Here is a 26,659-nt window from a genome sequence, read left to right as displayed (position 1 = left end):
TAACATTTATGGATTATTGGAGTTGGAAGAGGAAATCTCTCAGAGGTTATCAATTTAACCCCTTCAACCTATAGATGAAGAAACTGAGGCCAGAGAGATGGATTTTTGCAGGATATCAATGCAAATCTCACTACTCTAGGTGTCTCAGAATTGTCCCCTTTGTGGTGTCACATGCACACCTTTCTCATTCTTCCCAATAATACAAAATTGCTTATAAACCTCTAAATCAATTTATTTTTTCTCAGTATCCTTATTTGGAACTGGGCTATGTCAGGTGATATAAATTCATTTTTAAAAAGCTTAGCTCTTTCTTCCTAGGTTCTGACCTCTCTTAGCTTTCATTTAATCTTAACTTTTTGCCTTGGGTATTTAGTTTAACAGCTCTTGGGCTCCAGCTAATGAGTGTGGACCCAAGGATGAATTCATGTGTCTGTCATTTAAAGACCAGTCTAAGCAGAATTTGTTGATTCATAGGGTGGGTGGGTAGGGTTGGACTATCTTTATCTGGGGAAGGAATGGTCTAGTTTGATGTTCTGATATCTTTGGGGTATGGTTATCTTTTACTAATTCATTCATGTTTTCTTTTTTTTCCAAACCAGCCTAGTCATCTGAACGAAGAGTCTAGTACCACAAGATTTCCTGCTACTGTCTATCCTCCCCAAACACAGTTTACCTCAAGTTCTGAGGTCAAATCATTACGTTCTTCTTGGGATTAAGTTTTTTTGTGAATTTTTTTGTGGCCTTAATAATAGTTGTTTTTTCCTGAAAGTTCCTGAAGCTTTTCAATGAATATCAGAATATTGCTGTGATTAAAACAAACAAACAAAAAACCTCTTCATGTGCACAAATCTATATTTGTATAATCAATTATTGGATTCTGGAGATTCTCCATTTTTATTCCCATATTGCACTCTTTTTTTTTTTTGTACTTACAGAGGGGCATAGGTAATCCTCTTAGGGTGAATTTCTGCTCATTCCGTAGAGAAAAAGAATTCTAATAGAACTGGGTAAAAAGAAGAGTCAGAAAAAAATATAAGGAAAATGACACAAAATGTAGCAGGCTTTACCTAAATGAATTGAACTCTTTTTATAACTTCAATCTTGTCCCACTTCCTTTCATTCTCTATTTCACATTTTAAGCAGATGGCAAATGAACTCACATGGGAGAAGAACATGAAGCTTTGTGCTATGAATATGTGATGGTGGTAATCCAAAGACATCCTCTGCACAGAGAATATCTATTGATTCCTTCTGAATGGCACAGGGAATGACACCAAAATCAAGATTTTTATCAATTAACATTGAATCTAGATAACAAACTCTCAACATAGAATCATTTTAATTACCATAAAAATGGAAAACACATCAAGAAATATTCTCCATCATTGGACATTGAAAGATTTGATGCACTTTTCATTTCATTTTCAAGAAGCATTTATTAGTCATCTGCCATGTACTAGATACTCTGTTGGGTGCTAGAGGATAAAAAAACAAACAAACCTAAAGTGGGTTCCTTCTTCAAAGAGTTTCCATTCTAAGAGGGTCTACTCAACTTAAAGAACAAAGCCTTTGTGTAGTTTCCTGACTGGCTATTTTGACTTGGGAATTTTGAATTTTAGAGTTATAAGGGAAGTAAACTTTCCAAATCAAAATCAGAGGATACATATCTATAACCAGAAGGAAACTCGAAAGCCACCCACCCAATCTAATTTATAGAGGAAGAAATTGAGACCTAGAATTGAAAAAAAGGCACATCCAAGGTCCTTTGATTCTAAATCTAGATCTGTTATTTTTTTCCTATCCCTCACAGTTGCCTGTACCTAAGACTCAATATTATCAAATTCCATGTGGTATATTCCTTAGTGCTTTTTTTATTTATTAGCTCTCATGTGAATCCTGCAGAAATCTCCTTGATGAACTAACTTGATATTTTCTGACTTTACATGAAATTAATACAAATAGAGATAGTAGAATATTCCATCTATGCAAAACAGTGCATTCAAAAAATAGAGGGGAATTCTAGAACCATCCTGCATGTCCTTTCGAACAAGGGGTAATGGTCTTTCTGTCTCTCAGATGCTGGTCAGGTGAGTTATAATGTCAAACTACTCATGATGTGATGGACCAATAAATTACGCCCTAAATGAGACTGGAAGTTATTTTAAGGACCCACCCTCAGAAGCTGTTCTCAGTCACATTCATGGAATGGATTAATGAAAAAGAGGCTCCCAACAATATCACTATTGCAGATAATCACAATATATTATCTGTTCCTTTTTCAAAAAAAACAAAGGATGCACATTTACTAGTATTTTTCACCTTGACCAATAACTTTCCAAAGCAGCCCCCCTCCAAAAAAACCCCCAAACCCCAAAACACCACCAACAACCACAAAAATTTGTAGAAAACCTTGATGGTTCCATTTGTCCACAAAACCATTTCTACCTAGGCAAGTCTTTGTAATTTTACCATTAAAAATGGTGTTGCTTTTGATGAAGCTAAACATAAGAGACAATGACTAGTTGTCTTGGAAATTACCTATCTTACAGATCAATCATGGATGGGGTATCAGTCCTTAAAGTTGGTTGGGAAGGAAGATATGTTGAAATCATTTTTTTTTCTCACCAGAAAACATTCTCATACAAAGTTTGATAAGGTTCTCAGAGTAGCCTAAAATTTAAAACAATTGCCTTAACTTGAATCCTGCAATCTGAGATTAGAGTCCATGAAATTGATAAAGATACATTTTTCCTCTACCTCCTGACTGCAGGATTAACCTCTAGCTGCTTTTCAAAACTCAGAGGAATTTATCTTTACCATCATCTTCCTTTTCCCCTCTCGCTCTCCATTAACAGAGCCAACGTGGCAGAATGGACAATTTCACTTTGATATGAATTCCAGAAAACCTGATACAAATCCATCCCTACGTGACTAGTCATTGTTGTGTTCATGCTTTGTACTTAAAGAAGACCAAGGACATCATATTGGAGTCAAGGGACGAGGTGTTCTACTGTAGCTCGTCAAGCTTAACCCAGCTTAGAATGTGGCACAAAAAATCCTCATGAGCATTTGAGATGGAGATGCCTCCGGCTTTGTGCATCTCATGTTTTCCTTGTTCTACTGTGACTCTGATTTTCTCACAATGCCTTCTTTGATATGAGCCTGCCAGGCTGGGTGGTACTATGTCCGTACCTCCCAGGTCTCACAATGGCTACGAGAGCTCTTCTATGAGATCTCCAGAATGTCTTGGGATTGCTTCTTTTGATCTCCGTGTGAGCATTTGCCTTGTTTGCGTTCTCCATAAGGTCATCTTTTAGGTAAATGAATGTTTGGCATTCAGACAACATGACTGGCCCATCAAATTTGAGATTTCTACTCTAAAGAGGTTGAATACTCGACAGCTCAACTTGAGAGAGGACCTCAGTATCTGCTGCCTTATCCTGGGAGGTATCTTCCAAAGACAATTCAACCTGACCATTGAAAGCTTCTGTGGTGACAGGGAAGATGAAGACAGAAACTCAGAAGAAGGCAAGGGAGTAAAAACAGCTATCCTGAAAAATGGGAAACAGATACAAGTCTTATAAAAATTCCTGGAAGGGCTAAAAAATGATTGTCAAATTCAGACAAGAGTGATGGAAGAACAGGTAGGCAAAGAAATGAAAAATAATTTTAAAAAATTATGGAAGGACAACTAACAGCTTAGTAAAACACACCGCCCAAAATACTGAAGGAGAAACACCTTAACAATCAGAATTGGTTATATGAGAAAAGGAGCACAACAACTCACTAAAGAAAATAATTCCTTAAACATTAGAATTGGGCAAGGAAGACATTCATGACTCCCTGAGACAATAAAACAGGGGAAGCTAGGTGGTGCAGTGAATAGAGAACCAGCCCTAGAGTCAGGAGGATCCGAGTTCAAATGCAGCCTCAGACACTTAATTACCTAGCTGTGCAACCTTGGGCAAGTCACTTAACCCCATTGCCTTGCAACTTTGCCCCCCCTCCAGAACAGAAACAAAGCAACAATAAAACAAAAACAATGAAAAAATAGAAGAAAGTGAAATATCTCATTAAAAAAACACATGTAGTCTTTCTGGAAAATTAAATCTAGGTGATAGATTTAAGATTTATTGATCTACCTGAATTCCATGATCAAAGAAAGAGTTGAGACATCATATTTCAAGAAATTATTGATGTTTAAGTGTTGTTCTTCAGAAACTCTGACCATGGTAGACCCCCAATCGCTCAGAATAACAGCAAACATTTGTGGATAAAATGAATAATATGGAAATGTTTTATATGATTGCACACACATAAACCATTATCAGATTGCTTACTGTCTCAGGTGGAGGGGGGAGGAAGGGGATTACAGAATTGGAACTCAATTTTTTTTGAAAATGTTAACAATTTTTTAACATGTAATGAGGGAAAATACCATTCTTAGGTCTATATCTCAAAGAGATCATAAAAAAAAACCACAGGAAAAGTCCTACATATACAAAAAAGATTTTTTGAGGTGGCAAACAATTGGAAATTGAAGGGTGTCCATCAACTGGGGAATGGTTGAACAAGCTATGGTACATGAATATGATGGAGTAAATCACGTTCTGTAAGAAATCATGAGTGCAGTGAATAGAGCACCAGCCCTGGAGTCAGGAGTACCTGAGTTCAAATCCAGCCTCAGACACTTAATCATTACCTAGCTGTGTGGCCTTGGACAAGACACTTAACCCCATTGCCTTGCAAAAAAAAAAAACAAGCTTAAAAAAAAAAAACCATGAGTAGCCAGACTTTAGAAAAGTCTAGAAAGACTTACATGAACTGATGCTGAGTGAAGTGAATAGAACCAAGAAAATATTGTATACGTTAGCAACAACACTGTCAAATGATCAATTATGATGGATGCCGCTACTCTCAGCAATTTAGTGAGCAAGGACAATCCTGAGAGCCTAGAGTTAAGGAAACTGCCATCCATATCCGGGGGGAAACGAACCCACAAAACTAGAGTTTGAATGCAGACCAAAGCAGACTTTGCTCAATTTTTAAAACTTCTTGATTGTTTTTTCTCATATTTTCTCCCTAGTTCTAATTCCTCTTTCCCATGCCTAATATGAAAATAAGAAGGAGGGAGGGAAGGGAGGTGTCAGAAAAATGTAGAGCTCATAAATTTTCAAATGATTAAATGTTGGAAACTACCTTTACATGTAAATGGAAAAAAATTAAAAATAGAAAAGAAAAAAGTTAATCAAATTGCTTTAACATGTAATTGAGGAAAAATGAAATCTTTTGTAGGGAAGGAAAATCCATTTAGTAAGATTTCACTCTTCATAATGGTGAAGGTAATAATTGACTCCTGTGCAAAAATTTCCTTAGATAATTGGTACTAACTCTTCCTTCTCTGAACCAGTCCTAGAAAATACTGGTGGAGAGCTACAGAAGGTTGGATTTATTTTCCTGCATGAGAAAGGGACAGTTTAGTTTTTGTCCTCATCACTCAGCAAGATTCCTGTCATCAAATGAAGCCAAATTTGACCAAATTTTAAACCAATTTATTAGACACCAACTTCACAATACCCTTTTGTTTGTGCTGGATCAGGAGGACAAAAAGGCATAAATAAAACAGTAACTGCCTTCAAAGAGCTTATATTCTATTGGGGGAAACAACAAAGACATAGATAACTAAATACAAAAAGGCCAATCAAGTGGCACCACCGTGGATCTGGAACAGGACTGGGAGTCAGGAAGCCTCATTTCTCTGAATTCAAATCTGGATTCAGGCATTAATTCTATGACCTTAGGTAAGTCACTTAATCATGTTTGTCTCAGTTTCTTTATCTCTAAAATGAGCTGGAGAAGGAAATGGCAAAGCACTCTGCTATCTTTGCCAAGAAAACCCCAAAATGGATCATGAAGACTTGCACACAATGAAATGGTGCAACAAGAGCAAAATACAAAATATGTACAAGTAAACATATAAGGATAGTGGCAAGGCAACCAAGAACAGGGGTCATCAGGAGAGGACTCTTGAAGGAAGAAGATAAATGGAGCTGAGTCTTAAAGAGACCTGGGGGTTCAAGGAGTCAGAGATGAGGAAGGAGAGTATTTCAGGCATGGGGGACATGTTGATATACTGTGCCAAGTCAGAAGTCAGAGATATATATATTTTTGGAAGTCATTCACCAAACATCTCTTGAGCCCTTTTTATGTACCAAGTAGTTTTCTAAAACAAGGAATACTTTTTTGACACAAGGAAGAAAATTCCTTCCTCCAAGGAGTCTAATAAAGTTTGTCCTCCATTTTCAACAAAGATCATGAGATCAGGGAAATGATGCCTGTACCTAGCACCTGGATTGGATTTAAGTGAGGAGGGTGCTGTGATAAGTCACCACTATTACTTTCTCCTTCAGAGCCATCTGGGTCCAGTGGCCAGGCATGAAAATCAGGGTGACTGGAGATGGTCCTGGATGCGAGGCATCAGGGTTAAGGGATTTGCCCAAATCACACAACTGTAAGTGACAAGTGACTGGGGTCGGATTTGAACTCCCATCCTACAGGATCCAAGGCCAGCCCTCTCTCCATTGCATCACCTAGTGGCTCTTTAAAGGAGTTTATATTCTGATGGGAGAAGACAACACTTAAAAGGAAGCTGGGAAGTTATGGTAGCTGCAGGGAGATCTGTGTGTGGCACAGTGGGGTGGAGGGGGACAGAAAGTGACCCAGTGACTGCCGGATCCTTGGGGTCAGGGTTCAAGGTTCTGATGCGAGGGGACCAAGGAAGAAGTCTGCAAAGGTTAGCTACAACTCCGTGTGAATGGCTTTAACCAAAAGAGAGCTTGGTAGGTTCTGCTAGAGGCAAGAGGGTGCTGTTGAATTTGAGGAGAGGAGTGCTATAGTCTTGGGTGAAGCTGGCAGCTGTGCGAAGGCTACATCAGAGGCAGAACAAGCTGGTCTCATTGAGACCAATCAGAAGACTTCTCCAAAGTTTCAATATGAGGGAGACCTAAGACTATGTGAATAGAGAGAAAGGAATTGCTCAATCGATCAATAAACACAGGCACTTGATGTGACTGATGGGAGAAAATTTACATGCTGGAGCTAGCTCTTCCTGACCTTGGAAAAGACACTTGATGCCTCTGAACCTCAGTTTCCTCATTTGTTAAAGAGGGTAAATGGGGTTAAAAGGAATAGATCTTGGTGACTGAGTGACTATGGAGCTAAAGTGAGTGAGAGACAGGGACCAAGGAGGAGTAAGACATTGAGCTCCAGATGTTAGGAGGAGACTGGGGTTCCCTGGGGAACCCAAAAATGATCTGTTGGACTCGTTGAGTCACGTGACCTACTGAGCTAGGGACCTCTGAGACAGTCAAACGACAGAGTCAAATTTGAGGAGCCTTGCTGTGCCTGGCATCTGATGGGCAAGAGCAGAGAACCCTCAACTTAGAGCTCCCTCCCCCTGCCTTTTCCATGGGGGTTCCCAAACAGATTCCAACTCTCTTCTCCAGAGGAACTGGAGAACTGGGCTTCCAGAAGCTGCATTTATCCACCTTGGCTACAACTGGTAGGGCATACACTCTGTCTGACTGTAGAGGGAACTGGGACTCCTGCCCCCCCCAGCCCTCACTGCCCCCCTAGCCCTCACTGCCCCCTAGCCCTCAGTGCCCCCCTAGCCCTCACTGCCCCCCATACCATTCAGCAAAATAGGCAAGTCAATGAAAATGAAGTGGAGTCCTCTGGTGATTGCCTCCCCAGTCCGGGCCAGGCTCCTTCTTCCTCACCCATTTTAGAATCCTTAGCTTCCTACCGTGCCCCTCAGCGACCTCCCCCTGGCCCCAGTGGCCTCCCCGCCACATTGACCTTGCCTCTGTTGACAGGTCTGTAATGGGCCTAGAGGTCTGAGGTCAGGACTCCCGGCAGGGTCTGGCTGTTGCTGTTTGTCCTTCCTTCTGAAAGAAGACGGTGACATGAGGGAAGTGATCCCATGACGTGGGGGGGAGGGGGCGGGCCTAGGCCACAGCCTCACTTTCTCCTCTGGAGCCATCTGGGACCAGTGGGCAGATAGGAATCAGAGTGACTGGAGAAAGGCCTGGGGGAAGGAAAGCAGGCAAAGTGACCGGCCCAGGGTCACCCAGCTTGTATCAAACATCTGAGACTGGATCTGAACCCGGTCCACGGCGCCACACAGACGTCCTCGTGAAGGAGAGGGTGGGGTAGCGGGTGGGCATCGTACTTGGGTGAGCAAGACCGCGACTGCAACCTGGTCTTCCTCCGACTTCAGGCTGGTTGGGCCACGCCTTAGTCTCCCCTCCAGCCGGGGCTCTCTGGGCCTGAGCTATTTGGGCATTCCCTTGGCACGTCCTGGGCTCTGGCCCTTATGGGGGGCGACACGGGGAGGTTCCGTGGGCCCCTTCTAGGACCTCGGCCTGCCTGGGGCTCCAGGACGTGGCACGCTGCTCTTCTGATGGAGACAGCGGGGGCCCGGCCATCTAGAGGCAGGGTGGCAGCTGGCCCGCCGTGGGTGCCGGGGAGGGCGTAGCTGGGGCCCCGGGGTGCGGCGGGGGGCGCAGCCAGAGCCCCGAGGCAGGGGCCAGGCGGAGGCGCCCGGTGGGCGGGCCCGGGCCGGGCCGGGGAGGGGACGGGCTGCAGGAGGCCAAGGTCGGCGTCCCCGCCCCGCGCCCAGCCAGACCCGCGCCCCGGCCGCACCATGTACGCCGGCCGCCGCCGGAGGAAGCCCGCGCCCAGGACGTGAGTGCCAGGCCGGGGGCGGGTAACGCTGCCCCCGGGAGCGGGGCCGGGGTGGGGGGCGCGCCGGGGGCGCCTCGCAGCTGGGCACGGGCAAGCAGGCGAGGCGGCGGGAGGCTTCCCCGGCCCCCGCGAGTTCCCGGGGCTCCCCCGGACGCTCACGTCCCTTCGCGATCCTGCTCCTCAGCTGCTGGATGCCCCTGGGCAAGTCCCTGCCCCTCTCCGGGCCCCTTTCGGCCCCCTCCCCATCCTTACCTCCGCCTCTTCTCTTGGGGAGCTCCGGGGCGCCTGCTCGGAAGAACAGGGCTCGATGCTCCTGGGCCGAGGGTCACCCCCTTTCTGCGCCCCGGGGTCCGCCCTGAGCCCGCCCGGCCTTGGGGAGCCGCTGCGGCTCCAAGGAGGGGTGGGCAGCTCCCGAGCCGCGGGGGGGAGGCCGGCAGGGAGGCCGGCAGGGAGGACCCTTCCTCCGCCGCCCAGGAAAAGCTGCAGAGAGCGGCCACCTCGGAAACTCGGTTTCTTCAGCTGGAAAATGAGGGCATTTGGACTGGACGGTGCCTGGCATTCCCCTTGGAATCCCAGGAGCTGGCTGGAGGCACGAGCTGGGGAGGGCCCTGGGCAAGTCTCGGCCCTGTCTGGGCCTCAGGAAACAGACAGTTGCACGGAATAGCCCCCAACTGCCTTCCAGTCTCTAGGTGCCAGTCAGTTGGGGGGGGGTCTTGGACCTAAGATGAGGCTTGGCTCCCACTGGCCCTGGTGCTAGGAAGGATCTGGTTCTGCTCCGAATGCGCAGCTCCCTCCCTCCTCCACGGTTCAGCAGAGGAAGCCCTTGTTCATCCCCCCCCCCAACATGGGGGTCAAATTAAGCTATGGGCAGTACCCCCAAAGCCCAACCCTGCACCCCTGCTCCATTTTCCTGAGAGGAAACTGAAGCCCAGGGAGTTTTCTCAAGGCCAGTTTAGCTCATAGGTGGTAGAATTGAGATTTGAACCCATATGCTGTACTTTCGGCTCTCTGGCCCTCTACCACAGTCTGCCTGTTCCTAAGTCCTCCACTGCCCAGACTCTGGAACGCTATCTGACCTGGATATGGACAGCTACGTGGCTCCCTAGCTAGAACACCGACCCTGGTGTCAGGAGGACCTGAGTTCAAATCCAGCCTCAGATACTTGACACTTACTAGTTGTGTGACCCTGGCCAGTCCATTTAAACCTGATTGCCAGGACCCTCTCTATCGTCCTGATTCCTGTCTGGCCACTGGACCCAGATGGCTCCAGAGGAGAAGGTGAGGCTGCTGACTTAGCACAGCCCCTCCCCCGCCCTCCCTCAAATCTGATTCCCTTACTGGTCATGGCATCACCTCCTCCAGGTCAAGAACAAAAGACACACACACACACACACACACACACACACACACACACACACACACACACACACACCAACAGCAGCATCAACAGTTCCAACCCTGAATCAGGGGAAAGAAGCAGCTTCTCCCTGGCTCCAGTCTGCTGCTCCCATTAGGAAATGCACCTGATTCGAATTCTTCCAATGAAAGACTCCACTGAAAGTTTCCGTTTCAGAAGAATATTTTCTTCGTACCTCCACATCACTGAGAATGAGCAGGATGTTGTCTGTGGCATCCAAACCAGGATGGAGCCCAAGTTCGATGCTTTGTTGTCATTTGATTATAGACTGGTCAGAGGACTCTCCATCCGCACCCATATTGTGTGGGAGGTCTCCATGATCTAGCCATCTTTGCCCTTGGCTGGCATCATGGGAGATGCCTCCAGACTTTGGAGAGGTCCAGAGGGCTCTAGTCTTTGTGGATCCTCATTTTGAAGTGTTGAGGTCTTAACACAGGTTAAAAGATGGAAAGATTATGGAACAAAAGGTCCCGCCTTTGCCCTGGGCCTTCTTGGAAGGGATGATCCCTTCTGAGGAAAGAGATGCTCCAAGTTGAGGTCTGCCAGAGCCCCATAAATGCTATTTGAATTGAATTGGAACCCTGAGAAAAGAAAGCCATTTCCCTGTAGCAGGAGTAGGCTCTTTTATGATCCTTACTTTGAATCTGAAGATCCAAGATCGAAGTCAACATCCTTCAGCCTGTTTCCCAGATCAGATGATTTAAAGGAAGCTTGGGAGTGTGTGACTAGAAGCCCATGAACAATACTGGGTCCTTCTCTCCCCTTGTTTCCTGAGGAGTTGGAGCAGGAGGGGGAAGTCCTACCATTGTAACATGTCTGCTTTTGCCCCTCCCACCCCCCAACTACAGGGCCAAGTTGCCTCTTTCTGAAGGTATCAAGGCAAACCCCTCCAAGCGGCACAGGGAGAGGCTGAACTCTGAGATGGAGAGCCTGGCCAGTCTTCTGCCCTTTCCCAACGAGGTCATCTCCAGCTTAGATAAACTGTCCATCCTCCGTCTTACTGTTAGCTACCTGCGTACTCAGAGCTTCTTCCAAGGTAAGCCTTGGGCCCCTGGCTCACTTCAGATCTTACCCAAGGGGATGAGAAGGGGCAAAGGGGTAGTCTCCAACAACAACAAAAAATGGTTTGGGAAAACTATTTTGTTCTCCTCTTTAAAGTGATTTAGAAGTGACCACTATGATTACTATAGCCACCATCATCTCTATGAAATCCTCTTCCCAAATAAGACTCTCCTGCATCATTGATTCCTAGTGGAATTCCTTTTTTTGTCCTCAATAAGAATAAATTCAATTCATTTTCATCATGTGAGAAAAAAATGAATTCTGGAATTGCTAAGGCAGGTCAGTTTGTTGTGTGAAGTATAAGAATTGCTTGGACTCTTCCAAAACAAACGTGACTCGGAGATGAATATTGAATGCTAGTTCTTGGTAGTAAGTTTAGTGCAGACCTGTGAGAAGGTGCGGGAAAGCTTCAAAACCATTGACTTTCTATGCAGATACTATTTCTTCAGTCCAATTATTTTGCATCTTCTAGAAATGTTCACTTTTGGGAATGATTTTCCATGATCCTAGTCTTTCAAATGAACAAGAAGGAATAAAAGGAAAGAGGAAGCTCTATCTTAATGAGCTCTGATCTCTTTTCTGAAGAAAAAAAGCAATTTCAACTCTGAAAGTCATAGATCAATTTAAAGAATTTCCTTCTCTAGAGGAAATCTGAATCACTACTCCAGAAAATAGAAAAATATTAACATATCTGTCCATTAGTCCAATAATCTTACCAGTATCACTTAGATCTGGCAGCTACAAGCATGGCTACAAGACAGTAGCTGTCTATGCCAATTTTGACTGAAACTCCTTCCATGATCTATTTGCTCCATGTAGCCTATTCTCCATAGAAAGACAAGCAATGTTTCCACTTGAGGTTCTATTTTTAGCGAGATCTTGGTTTTGTTTAAAAGAGATCTTTGTTGTTCTGGCCGTGCGTAATGGTTTCTCCATTTGGAAGTTATTCAGATAAACAATCAAAAATTTTTTCGAACATGCTTCTATTCATTGGTTTGAGGAGCATCTGTCTGTTTTGAGGTGTCAGCTGCACCTCCAGATGTATTTGGTGTGTGTGTTTGTGTGTGTGTGTTTGTGTGTGTGTGTGTGTGTGTGTACCTGGTTGTCTATATGTGTCTCTATGTGCATTGGGTCAGAGACAAGCATCCTGGTGATTGGAGCTCACTCATTCGCATTGCTGAAATCTTGACAGTTGGTTTTCCAGGCATCAATCATCCCTTTTGATGTTTAGTCCAACAAGTGACATGCTTGATAATTATGCTTTCATTCTTGCCACCATCTTCCTTTCCTTTTTTTATGGCCTTTGATGCCTTTCTAGGTCTTCTCCAATTCTAGCATCATTGATATAGACGTTCTGCAATATCCTTTGTCATATTTGGGTACAAACGGTTTCAAGAAAGGTATTGAAATGAGTGTGTGGTTAGAATAAAAGTCAAAGGGAACTACTGGAAGTCACAAAGTCACCTAAGGAGACTATTCTTTGAAGTTTGGAATTGGTCTTTTGACATCGCTTAAGAAGCTAAAAACAAACTTATTTAGAAAAGCAATTGTTTTATGTTTTTCTTAAAAAATACAAAAAATCAGATTTGTAATATTTTCCTTTGATAGAGGACTTTTCTCCATTGTCTAAGGGTTCTTTCTAGTGAATCTGTTTATTCTAGGATATGCATTTCTTCTCTACACCCTTGTATGTATTTGTGCCTATATTTTTGGCTCTGGGGGATGAATTTGGTGACATGTGCATCAATTCATATTAAAGAAATCTGGAGAGTGGGTTTGTCATATTATTTCATCATTGCTTTGCTGCATTCTATTTTGTGATATATTTATTAAATGAACTGTCATCATCACCATCATCTTTATCATCTCTTCCTTTTTATAGACCTTAATGCCTTCTCACGGATTTTCCTGTCCTCATTGCTCATTTCCTATCCTTACTCACACAAAATATCCTTTGTCAAATTTCAGTATAGATAGTTTAAATGACAATTTGAAAGTGAAGAGTGTCTTGTATAAACCATCTAATGATATGTTTAAGGCAATTCATTAGCCATCTCATGGCAATGGGAATTGTGTGTCCTATATGTCAAAGAAATCAAGGATAAACATAATTGTTTGGTACATAGGTCCTTTTCAGGCTTACTCAAAACAATTATATTGGGATCATCAATATATAGTCCAAAAGTATCTGCTTGAAAATTATTCATGTTTCTGACTGGAAAAATTTGCTTGCTTGTGATACCCCATTCCTCATTTTATTTTGAATATTTTATCAAAAAAGGAACTGAACTGAGGTCACTACTTATAGAATAATTTTTAAAAAAATCTTCTTTCACTTTAATGATACCCTTCTAGTCTTTGTTTTCTTTTTTTCTATTAATAATCTAATTCCACATTTAGTGAATTTTTTTTTATTTATCTTGAACTCTTCTCCTGGATTAGGAAGTGGATTGTTGTCAAATGAAGCTCTTTTCTCCCAGCACCATTTCAAAATGCATGTCTGATAATTCGGGAGTTGAATAGGAAAAGAAGGGTTGAAAATAGAAATAATAGTAATTTAATTTTTGCTTTTGTTCATTCATTCAGCTGGGTTAGACCCTTTGTGACCCATTTGAAGGTTTCTTGGCAAAGATTCTGAAGTGATTTGTCATTTCCTTCTCCAATGGGAATTTAACAGAGGCAAGTGAAATTAGGAATTTCAAAAAAAAATACTGTATTTGGAATCATAAAAATTATTTTTGTCATGTAAAACTACTGTGTTTTTTTGAGTTGACCATGTTGTTTGTTGGAAGTCAGTGGAGCAGTGCAGTCATTGGACTCTTCTGGGGCATTAATAATGTAAAACTTTCAGCTAAAGAATTGCTCAAAGGGAGGAGGGGGAGACAGATACCTTAAAACAGCAGCTTTGAAAGAATTCATCAAGTCATCGAGAATTCCAAAAGGCTTATTTTTCAGTAGAAATGAAATTCTGTTAAGATAATCATACATCCAAATGAACAACATGGAGACAAAAGGGATGGATCTAGGGAAGAAATCTTACTAATGGGGATTTATAAGACTAAAAAATCTTTTAAAAAGCCTATAGAGTCTTCTGATGCCATTTTTGTTGAACCAACTATGAGTTTCTCCCAATCTAGGCTTAAGCTTAACCCTAGGCAAGAGACATAATATTTTATCCCTAGTTTCTTCATCTTTAAAATGAGGAATTTGACTCCAAACTCCTTTCCAAGTCAAAATCTATAATTTTATGACAATCATATAAACAAAGGAGATGTGGTTGTAGATGAATCTAAGATGGGGTGTTTCACTGATGAGAGTATGGAAAGGAAAAAAAGAAGGGAAAAAAAGGAGAGAAGGAAAAAAAGGAATGAAAGAAGAAAAAAAAAAGGAAGGAAAAAACATTTACTAAATGCTTACAATGGACCAGGCACAATGCTAAAACTTAGAGATATAGATAGAAGCCAAAAAGTGTTACTTCCTGTCCCCAAGAACACAACACAAAAAAGGGATCTGAAATGAGGAGGAAGAGGAGAAAGAGGAGGGAGATAAAGATACCTAACTCAAGTCCATGATACTGAAGTCACAAAATTCTGAAAAGTCCTTACACAAAATAGGAACCATAAGAGAAACTCACCAATGGGAGAATGTTAAACTTTTCACTTAAATGAAGCCATCAATACTCAAAATGTACAAATAGAGAATTAGTCTCATTCAATCGATACAATGATTTCTTCCCAATCATGGAGTAATTTGGAAGTTTAGAATCTACCCATCCCTGGGGGCAGCTAGGACCTGAGTTCAAATCTAAACTCAGACACTTCATAATTGCCTAGCTGTGTGACCTTGGACAAGTTACTCAACCCCATTGCCTTAAATAAAAAAAAAAAAAATTAAAAAAAAAAGAATTTACCTATCCCTATTTAGGACAAAGATTGGAAGCAAAGTGTGTTCCTTGGATGACTAATAATGTTCTTAGGGCAGTTAGGTAGCACAGTGGATAAAGTCCTCTGCCTCAAATTAGGCAGACATCTTAAACTCAATTTGTCCAAAATGAATGCATTATATTTGCTCTTAAAACATGACCAACCCTCACTTTCCCTATTGTTCTAGAGGGTACCATCATCTTCCCAGTCCCTTAGGCTCAGAAAATAGGAATCATTCTGGATTCCTCACTGTCTCTCACTGGATTCCTCACTATCTACTACTGCACTACTTTACTGCTACTACTACTACTGCTATTAACTATTATTGTTTCCTCATATCCAATATGGTGCCAAGGTGAAATTCTTTACACTCTCTTCTGATACTGCTTCCATTCTGGTGCAGACCCTCATCACCTTGTGCCTGAACTATTGTAATGGCCTTTGGGTTGGGCTGACTGCCTCACATCTTTTCCCACTCCAATCCATCCTTCATTTAGCCCTCGAGTAATTTTTTTTTAAGTGCAGGTCTGGGCATGTCATCTCCCTCTATTAACTCCAGTGGTCCCTATTCTCTCTAGGAGCAAATGCAAAATACTCTGTTGGGCATTCAAAGTCCTTCATAACCTAAACCCCTTCCTCTTTTACTCCCCCAGCACTTTGAGCCAGTGACCTGACCTATGATTGTCCCATAAACAAGATATTCTAACTCTTGATTCCAGACCCTTTCTCTGGCTATCCTCATGCAACAAATGCTCTTCATCCTCCCCTTAAACTACTGATTTCCCTTATCTTTCTGCAAATCACAATCCAAATCCCACAAGAATCCTTCTCCACAATCTCTCTTAATTCCGCTGTTGCCCTTCTATTTCCCCTCGGTTAAGTCTCTCCTGTTGATTCTGTGGGCAGCTCGCTTTGTGTATGTGTGTTTGTTGTCTTCCCCATTACATTTCAAGCTTCATGAGGGCAGGGACTATCTTTTGATTCTTTTTGTATTCCCGGGTCTTAGCAAAGTACCTAGAAGACAGTAGGTACCTATTAAATGGTTATTGATGGATTGATTGAAAAAATGAGAGTTCAAATCTAACTACAGACATTTACTAGCTATGAAATCCTGGGAGAGTCACTTAACCTCTCTCTGTCTTAGTTTTCTCTTGGGTAAAATGGGAACAATGATATCTTTAACCTTGGGTAAACAGAGTGATAGAAAGCTAAAATGAGATAATGTTTATGAAGTGCCAAGTGTAGGGTAGCTATTATTAGTAATATTAGTGTGTCTTCTACTACTTCTACTGCTACCACCACCACCACCACCACCACTACCACCACCACCACTACTACTACCACCACCACTACCACCACCACCACTACTACCACCACCACCACTACTACCACCACCACCACCACTACTACCACCACCACCACCACCACTACTGCTACCACCATAAATACATAAATGCAAATACACCTTGCTATCTCTCTGTCTCTATCTCTCTGTCTCTCATACTCTTTCTCTGTCTCTCTGAATGTCTCTATGTCTGTCTCTCTCACTCTTTCTGTCTCTGTCTCTGTCTCTGTTTCTGTCTCTGTCTCTGTCTCTGTCTCTGTCTCTGTCTCTGTCTCACTCTCACTCTCACTCTCACTCTGTCTCTGTCTCCATCTCTCTCTCTCTCTCTCTCTCTCTCTCTCTCTCTCTCTCACACACACACACACACACACACACACACACACACACACACACACTGTCTCTCTCTCTTGGCTAGGATTCCTATCCATATATTCTGACAAAATGCTTCTCTATTTAATGGAAATACCATTCTTTTTTTAATTTATTTTTTATTCTCATTTTGTACAAATGTTTTTCTTTACATTAATAAAATATACTTGTTTACAAGTAAACAAAATACCCCTCCTCCCATGAATATAGATAGACTTGCTTGGGCAAAAAAGTAAAGGGGGGAGAAAAAAATAATAGTAATAATTGTAGGTATGACCAGGTGGCGCAATAGAGGAAGCACCAGCCCTGGAGCCACGAGCACCTGAGTCCATATCCAGCCTCGTAAACCCAATAATCACCCAGCCATGTGACATGCAAGCCACCCGATCCCCACTGCCCTGCAAAAACCAAAAAGAAGAAAAAAAAAGACCCAAAATAAAATAAATTAGTAATAATAGTAGGGGTGGCTGGGTGGCAGACAGAGCATTGGCCCTTGAGCCAGGAGCACCTGGGTCCGAATCCAGCCCCAGACACCCAATGATCACTCTGCTATGTGGCCCCAAGCAGGCCACCCAGCCCCACTTGCCCTGCACCCTCCCCCAAATAATAATAACAAAAAATGTGTTTCAGTCTTTGTTCCAACACCATCAACTGTGTCGTGAGTGGATCACATTCTTTATGGTAAGTCCATCACAAAAGTTACTTCCATATTTTTCCAACATTGCCATTGCTGATCGCAACTCCCTCCTTTCTTATTTCTCCACTACCATGTACTCTATTTTCTCTCTCCTTTCACTCTGACTCTGCTGTAGGGTCGCTGAGTGGCGCAGCAGACAGATCCCTGGTCCTGGGGCCAAGAGGCCCTGAGCCCCCATACCACCCCTTAGGCCCAGAATCCACCTGGCCTTATGGTCCTGGACAGGCCTTCCAATCCCAGCCCCTTGCAAGAAGTAAAAAGGAAAATGCACTATATCTGACCACACTTCCCCCATGGTCCATCCTCTCCTCCTTCATTCACATCCCCCACTTCCCCCAGTCCCCTCCTCTCTCCTTCTTACTCCAGATGTCTATACCCCATTGAGTATATATGCTGTTTCCTCTCCTAGCCATCTCTGATGAAAGAGAAGATTCCCTCATTCCCCCTTGCCTCCCCCCTTCCATATCATTGCAATAGCTCATTGTAATATAAAAAAAATCTTTTTATGTGAAATAGCTTGGACTATTCCCCCTCTCCTTTTTCTTTCTCCCATTCCATTTCCCTTTTTTTCTTATTGACTCCATTTTTACACCATATTTTATCTTCGAATTCAGCTTTCTCCTGTGCTTCAACTATAAAAGCTCCCTCTACCTACTCTATTAACTGAGATGGTTCATATGAATATTATCAGTATCATTTTTCTATACATGCAGTTCATCCTCATTAAGTCCCTCATATTTCCCCCCTCTCCTCCAATCTCCATGCTTCACCTGAGTCCTGTATCTGAAGATCAAACCTTCTGTTCATCTCTGGCTATTCCAAAAGGAACCTTTGAAATTCCCCTGGTTCATTGAAAGTCCATCTTTTTCCCTGGAAGAGGACATTCAGCCTTGCTGGGTAGTTGATTCTTGGCTGCATTCTAAGCTCTTTTGCCTTCCGGTATATTGTATTCCAAGCCCTACGAGCTTCCAATGTAGCTGCTGCTAAGTCCTGTGTGATCCTGACTGCAGCTCCATGATATTTGAACTGTGTCCTTCTGGCTGCTTGTAATATTTTGTCTTTGACTTGGGAGTTCTGGAACTTGGCTATAATATTCCTGGGGGTTGGTTTTTTGGGATCTCTTTCTTGGGGGGATCGGTGGATTATCTCCATTTCTATTTTGCCCTTTGCTTCTAGAATATCAGGGCAATTTTCCTGTAGTAATTCTTTGAAAATGATGTCAAGGCTCTTTTCCTGATCATGACTTTCAGGTATTCCAATAATTTTCAGATTATCTTTCCTAAGTCTGTTTTCCATATCAGTTGTTTTTTCAATGAGATATTTCACATTTTCTTCTAATTTTTCATTTTTTTTGGTTTTGAAGTATTGATTCCTGATTTCTGGTAAATTCATCAATCTCCCTGAATTCTATTCTTTGTCTGAAGGATTTATTCTCCTCAGAGAGTTTTCTTATCTCTTTTTTTCCATCTGGTCAATTTTGCTTTTTAAAGCATCCTTCTCCTCAATAACTTTTTGAACTGTTTTATCCATTTGACCTAAGCTGGTTTTTAGCATGCTATTTTCTTCAGCATTTTTTTGGATTTCCTTGACTAAGCTGCTGACTTCATTTTCATGTTTTTCCTGGATCTCTCTCCTTTCTTTTCCCAGTTTTTCTTCTCACTCCCTCATTTGATTTTCAAAGTCTTTTTTGAGCTCTATCATAGCCTGAGCCCAATTTCTGTTTTTCTTGGAGTCTTTAGATGCAGGAGCTTGTGCTTCCTCATCTTCAGACTGAGTATTGTGATCCTTCTTGGGCTCATTTGCAAAATATTTCTCAATGGTCTTCCTCTTGTTTCTTTGTTCATTTTCCCAGCCTAAGCCTGTTTTTTGGGGTGCTTCCTGAGCTTTTGGGACACTCCCGCAAGGGTCTCAGTGTGTGAGGTTCTGTCCTCCCTCCTGGTCTGTGAATGACCATAAGCACCTCCCTCTGCCACGGGGCTGAGGTGAGGGGGGGCTCCTGCTGTTCTATGGGGGGGGGGCCTAGACTGCAATCAGGTTCTGAATGTGGTCAGAGCTCCAGAGTCCTGTTCTAGGGGCAGAGGACCGAGCTCTGCAGTCTCTCTTCACTCCCCTCCCTCAGCTCAATGGGCTTATGCCCTGGGGGCTCCTGCTTACCAGCTCCACCTGCTTCTGTTTCTGAGTCCAGGCTGCTGAAAGACCATGCTGCTCCCTGTGTGCCCCGAGGGCTGGGCTCCCCGTGCTCACTTTGGCAGAGGTCCCCCGCTGTTCCCCCACTTTGTGCCGGTGCTCCCCGGGGTGCAGCTCAGGAGACTCCCCCGCTGCTGTGAGCTGAGACCCCCAGCGGCCTGGGGCTGCCTCCGGGAGGCTGAAGTTCTTTGGCTCTGGCGGGCCACCCCTCTGGCAGGCCGCCCCTCCGACCCCGGGGAGCAGAGCCGTTCTGCTCTTTTCCAGGTTATGTAGAGTAGGAAAACTGCCTCATTGGGTCCCTCTGTGGGTTCTGTCTCTCGAAAGTTTAGTTAGAGTCCTTAGTTTATGAGTTTTTATCAGAGAGCTCCTAAGACTCGATCCCTTCATCGGAAATACCATTCTTTAGGGGTCTTTGTTTCAAAAAAAAGGCAACCAAAACAAGTCCCTGAGCTAAGAAATTGAAGGTCAGACAAACACAATTGTCCTGGGAGAAGATCTGACAATTTAGCCGTATTCTTCTCTAAGTGTTTGTGTGTGGCGGTGGGCTGCCCCTGGCTAGCTCTGAGGCCCGGCTTCCTTCCTGGAGCCCCAACACACCTTCCTGCCGTGCTGTACTAGATGGCCTCACTCATTCTCCAAGCCCGACTGCCTCTCGGCGGGAGGCTTCCCATGTCTAGATTCCACTTTTAGTGACCCCCTGGAGTGAGAGATGTTGTATTTGGGTGTCCTGAATAATGAAAGACAGTGAGGCCGGTCTGAGGCAAATTCTCAGCATGTAATGTTAGCAAACAAGTCAGCTAGGGAGCTATTGACTAGATGTGAAGGTGCTAGGAAAGAAATCATGTTTATTCCACAGAAATAGAAATAACCAGAGGTTTATTTAAAATACATTAAGACCCCCTGTTGATTTGAGTGCTCACACCAATGTATTTCAATGTAACTTCTTCCTTTTTTGACCTGTTGCTGGGAGTTAAGCATAGAATTCCATTGAGGAAAATAGAGAGAGGGCATGGCACTTTGATGTATCCGTGATCTCTTCAGTGGAGATCACAACCCATCTCTTCCTTCTCCTCTTGTGTGACTTTTCATGATGTCTTTTCTTCCATATGAAGTGGGGGTGCATGGAAGATAGAGCAATGAACACCATTTTGAATATTTTGAAGATTTATGGGATGTCATAGCCAAATACTCCATCAACAAGTGTCGAGCCTCCAAGTCTCTCTTAGCACTGGAGTATACTGGACCATGGAGAGTCTGTTTGTGATAGGGTCTAGAGAGCTTTTCCAGATGGGTAGATAATACCAGAGCTTGTGCTCATCACAAGAGGGCCCCGAAGAGCCCCCATCAACACTTCCACCGATCCTCTTCATTGACAATGAGCGAGGGATGGTAGAAGCAGCAAAACATTGTCGTTATTGTGCCTCACTGAACATTTATAGAATGTCCTTGGACATTTCCTTTTAAGTATTCCGGGTTTATCAAGAGGACATGGCATTACAAGCAGATGTTTGGGGATTTTCCTCCCTGAATGTGTGTGTGAGGACTCTGAAAGGGTCAGTGAGGCCAAAACCTTTAGGAAAAGGTCAAAAAAGGCCTTTGCCAGGTCACTGAATTTGTAAGGAAGACTCTTCCAATTAAAATTACAGTCCAAAACAACATTCATAGAGACTTTGTGTAGGTGCTGCACAGTGAGGTCACACAGATGACCCCATGTGCTTGACAGAACAGTCTGACATGGAAGGGAAGGATAATCCATATTTTGGAGAGTTTAAATGACAGACCTCAATAAACCCAGGATGTATAATTTCTTTTCCTGATAATCTCTGACATGCTCAATTGTGATTCTCAGGACCACTGTCTCTTAGAGTAATGATAATGTTCATCCTTCATTTTTAAAGAAGACCACAACATCAGAGAGGATGCCATGACATGCACATGAGTTGGATTTAAGTGGGGGGTGTGCTAAGCCACCAGCCTCACTTTCTTCTCCAGAGCCACCTGTGTCCAGTGGTCCAATGTGAATCAGATGGAGATGACTTTGGATACAAGGCAACCAGTGTTTAGTCATTTGCCCAAGATCACATAGCAAGTAAGAGTCAGAGGCTGGATTCAAACTCCTGTCCTCCTGATTCCAAGGCCAGTCTTTATCCACTGCTCCATTTAGTTGTCCCTTGGGTCTTAGAGTCACTGGGTTTCACTCAATTAATTTTCACTTAATTAATTAATTAATTCAATTCAACTTAGCAATCACTTATTAAATTATTTTTATGTGTACTAGGCCATGAAACATGGAATAAATAAATAAAAACCAATTTGTGCCCTCAGGGAGATCACATTAGATAATCATCTGTGGTCCATTGCTTTAAATGTGGGTGTGCTCCAAGGCTCTGTCATGGACTCTTTGTCTTCTTATTTCATCATTTCCCATGGACTCAATTGTCATATCTCTACAGATGAGGTCTTGATCTAAATAACCACTCCCATTCTCTCTAATGGGCATCAGTCTCGTGCCAATGGTTTACTAGCCATTTAAAGGGTAGCTTGATGGTGTAGGGGATAGAGCACTGGTCATGGAGTCAGGAGGACAGGAGTTCAAATCCAGCCTCAGATATGTGACACTTCCTAATTGTGTGACCTTGGGCATGATGATGACAATGTTTTGCTAATTCTACTATCCCTCATTCATTGTAAATGAAGAGGATGACTGGAAGTGTTGATGCGGGCTCTTCAGGGCCTTCTTGTGATGAGCACAAGCTCTGGGGCTATTTATCCATCTGAAAAAGCTCCATATACCCTCACAGTCCAGTCTATTCCAGTATTAAGAGAGACTGGGAGGTTAGTCACTTGTTGATGGAGTATTTGGCCATGACAAGCTATGAATCTACAAACAATTAGAAATGGTGCTCATTGCTACATCATTGCCTTGAACCCAAGGCCATCTCCAGTCATCCTGATTCAAATTTAGCCATTGGACTCAGATGGCTCTGGAGGAGAAAGGGAGACTGGTGACTTAGCACAGCCTCCCTCACTTAAATACAATTCATGTGCTTTTCATGGCATCACCTCCCTGATGTCATGGTCTTCTTCAAGAACGCCATTTCTTCATCTGCCATTTCATTATCCGCCATTTCAAACATGAGATGAATATTTAAAACAGTGATTATCTTTTCCCCTAAATCTCTCCAGTTTTAAACTTTCCCCATTTTTGTCAAGGGCATTTCTTCAGAAACCTGCCACTCACCTCATTGGTATCCATAATTTATCAGATTCATTTGGCATAACTGATTATTTGCCAACCTTATTCTATGGATGTGTTTCTTTTAAGTAAAATTCTTTGTTTATAGTCTTTAATCCATTCCCTAGACCTTTTTATTTTTATGAAGTAATTTCATTCATTTCCACTTGAGTTTGATTTACTGAATTGGCATTGTCTATCTGTTAAAGGACTTATTTGGTCAGAAGAGAATACGATCTCCCATATAAAATATACCAAACTTTCCCATAATTTATGCACTTTATGCTTGGTACTTTAAGTTTAATAAGAACTCCAATCCTGTCACTATGCTCATTTAAAACAGGAATTTCCTTTTATGATTACCTATTCCCTCACCTTTTCACCCTCACTATTCTGCCCATTTTTTCCTTTCCTATGCATTAGACCTACAGTCAATTTGAGCTTGAATTCTTAAGTCTTCCTACTTCTTTTTCCCTTCTAGGCAGAGGGTAATCTCACATGATACCAGTGCCATATTTTATTCTTTTGTAGTCAATTACATTAAAACCATTTATAGCTTATCATAACTGCAAAGAAGCTAGCCCAAAGGGCAACCAAAATGTGCATCCCCTTTGATCCAGCAATATCACTACTGGGTCTATACCCTGAAGAGATGATGAAAAAGGGTAAAAAACATCACTTGTACAAAAATATTCATAGCAGCCCTGTTTGTGGTGGCAAAGAATTAGAAATTAAGTGAATGTCCTTCAATTGGGGAATGGTTTAACAAACTGTGGTATATGTATGTGATGGAACACTATTGTTCTATTAGAAACCAGGAGGGAAGGGAATACAGGGAAGTCTGGAGGAATTTGCATGAACTGATGCTGAGAGAGAAATGAGCAGAACGAGAAAATCACTGTACACCCTAACAGCAATATGGGGTTGATGATCAACCTTAATGGACTTGCTCATTCCATCAGGGCAACAACCAGGGGCAATTTGGGGCTGTCTGCAATGGAGAATACCATCTGTATCCAGAGAGAGAACTGCAGAGCTTGAACAAAGACCAAAATCTATTACCTTCAATTTAGGAAAAAAACCTGATTTCTTATTGTCTGATCTTGCTGTCTCTTATACTTTATGTTCCTTCCTTAAGGATCTGATTTCTCTCTCTTCACATTCAATCTGGATAAATGTATACCATGAAAACAATGTAAAGACAGAAAAATTGCCTTGTGTGTGGGGGGGTAAAATTAGGGGAAAAATTGTAAAACTCAAAATAAATAAAAACTTTAAGTAAAAGAAAAAACTTCAAAGTAGGTAATAATTAAAGCACAATTTCATTTTAAAGTTTTTTTTGCAGTTTTACTTTCTTTAATTACTTCAGTGTGTCCATTATTTATTTCATTGCACATGGGGAAAATTTTGTCTTATTTCTTATTATTATGCTTTCTTCTTATTATTATTATGCTTTGCATAATCTTGGTTTAATTAAGAATTTTGACTTTGACTTCTCTATATTCTTTTTTTTTCCACTGTGTCTGAGTGCTTCTTTGGTCTTTCTTGGTATGATTTTGGTTTGATTTTTTTCAATTTATAGTAGCTTTTTTGGGGGGAGGAGATACTTCTATTTCCCTTTATGAGGGGAATATGGAAGATAGACTTCCTTGCATACTCCCATTCTGTTATCTTCCTGGAATTTTTAACTGCATGTATTATCTAAAAAAGATATGATACATCAACATTCACACTCGGTTCATATGGTGGAGTTCAGTGAATTTTTTCATCAATGTAGGTTTATATAAATATTCTTTTTTTCATTCATTATGTTGTGTGTGTGAGAGAGAAACAGAGAGAGACACAGAGAGAGACACAGAGAGAGACAGAGAGACAGAGAGAGAGAGAGAGAGAGAGACAGAGAGACAGAGACAGAGAGACAGAGACAGAGAGAGAGACAGAGAGAGAGACAGAGAGAGAGAGAGAGACAGACAGAGAGAGAGAGAGATTGAGAGAGAGAGAGAGAGACTGTGACTTTAGAAAGAATAATGAATTTGGACTCAGGAGAGCCCTAAAAATCCTCCCTTAGATACTCATGAGTTTTACCATGCTGCACAATTAATTACACTTTTCTGAGTCTCCCCTTTCTTCATAAGTAAAATAGGGGCAATAATACTAGAAGTAGGAACCATATAAGGTTGTTTTGGAGAAAACAACCTCAAGATCTTAACGTACTATAGAAATGTAACATATTGTGATATGAACAATACAACATTAAATTATTACATATATAATGAATTGAAGCTTCTTTTTGCCTTTGGACCATGATAAATGCATCTCCACCAATCTCTTTAGTTGCTTTCCTAAGAATAGATGAGCCAGTCTTCCAATTAGCAGCAGCTTCCTTCTGTTTTCTGGATTCTATTATAGCAAGAATGTCCAGATTGAAGTAATACTGTTCTTCAAGTGGAATATCCACCCCCTGCCTTCTGGAAAGCAAATTTGGAGCCTGAAAGACTGACAAGAAAATTCATGTTTAAAGAAATTATAAAGACTGATTCTTAATGTGAAGGTTAAAAGAGAGGGTCCTGTATTTTCCCACTGATAGGAGTCATTCTATCAATCAATTACTTTCTATTTTAATATATATCATCATGTGTGTCTTCTCCCTTGTATTTATATTTTCCCTCCACACCCAGTTCTTTTGAAAGCCTGGCTCTGCCCAGAGGAGAGAAACTTGTTTTTGATTTCTAAATTTATTTTTCCTCTTTGGCATTCTATATCAAAATTACATATATTACATGATGACATCACAGTGAAAATTGATGCAGCAATTTGAATTCTCATTTTCAACTCCAAACAGACACTCCATGTTTAAAAAACACTTCTGAAATGGAAACATGAATTCCCCAATCAATGTCCCAAAAGAAATTGTCAGTTCTTTGATCCCTAACATTTTGGGAATCAGATTTTGAAAATTTCTTGTAAATCAAAGCTTATAATTTCAAATTTTCCATTCTAAAAATGGCATTCTCAGGAGGAAATTCCACACCAGACAAAAATTAAGAAGTCAGCATGAATTTGTTACAGCAAAATGAATTCTCATTTAGAATTCTGATATAATATTCAACATAAAAATAAACAGCTACTGAAGGGAAAACTTATATTCTGGAACCTATTTCTATAATGAAAATCAGTTTTGTCTACCAACCTATGTGACAGTCCAATTTCAAATTAAATTCATGCCCAAGCTTTGGATTTCTGAATTACTTTCCTGATTTGGCATTTGGAGGTGAAGATTCCATATGAGATAATACATTATGACGTCACAACGAATTTTGATGCTGCAAGCTAAATCTCATACTGAGTTCTGATCTGACCCTATATGTTAAGAAAAGCCCGTCTCAAATGAAAACCAGAAACCCCTAAGCTGTTTTTGAAAGGTAATTGCCAGTTCTTTGGTCACAACCAATTGGAATGCAAACCAATCCTTTTTATTTCTCAATTTCTGGTCTGACTTGGCATTCTAAGGCAGAAATTCCATAGAAGGCAAGACATTGTGACATCATAATGAATTTTGATGCAGCAGTCTGAATTCTCATATAGGGTTCAGATGTGACACTCAATGTTAAAAAAGCATTTCTGAAATGAAAACAGGAAATAGTTAATGTGTTTCTGAGAGGAAATTGTCAGTTCTTTA

At 42.0% G+C, this 26,659-nt stretch overlaps 2 protein-coding genes across 2 annotated transcripts in view; both read left to right on the top strand.

The window, feature by feature from the left end:
- The window catches only part of LOC141489125 (aryl hydrocarbon receptor-like), a 91,508-nt gene extending 85,296 nt beyond the window's left edge, over positions 1-6,212 (top strand). The window contains exon 11 of the mRNA XM_074189827.1: positions 600-6,212. Coding sequence (XP_074045928.1) covers positions 600-716 — 117 coding nt within the window. The 3' untranslated portion in view covers positions 717-6,212. The remainder of the gene's footprint in view (positions 1-599) is intronic.
- Positions 6,213-11,013: 4,801 nt separating this feature from the next.
- LOC141489124 (aryl hydrocarbon receptor-like) overlaps positions 11,014-26,659 on the top strand; it is a 61,616-nt gene continuing 45,970 nt past the window's right edge. Inside the window, exon 1 of the mRNA XM_074189826.1 lies at positions 11,014-11,198. Within this exon, the coding sequence (XP_074045927.1) occupies positions 11,084-11,198 (115 nt within the window). The 5' untranslated portion in view covers positions 11,014-11,083. The remainder of the gene's footprint in view (positions 11,199-26,659) is intronic.

Source organism: Macrotis lagotis, chromosome 5, assembly GCF_037893015.1.
Source record: "Macrotis lagotis isolate mMagLag1 chromosome 5, bilby.v1.9.chrom.fasta, whole genome shotgun sequence".
In the NCBI taxonomy this organism is placed as follows: Eukaryota; Metazoa; Chordata; class Mammalia; order Peramelemorphia; family Peramelidae; genus Macrotis; species Macrotis lagotis.
Note: the sequence above shows the minus strand (reverse complement) of the source record. Positions and strands in the feature narration are given on the sequence as shown.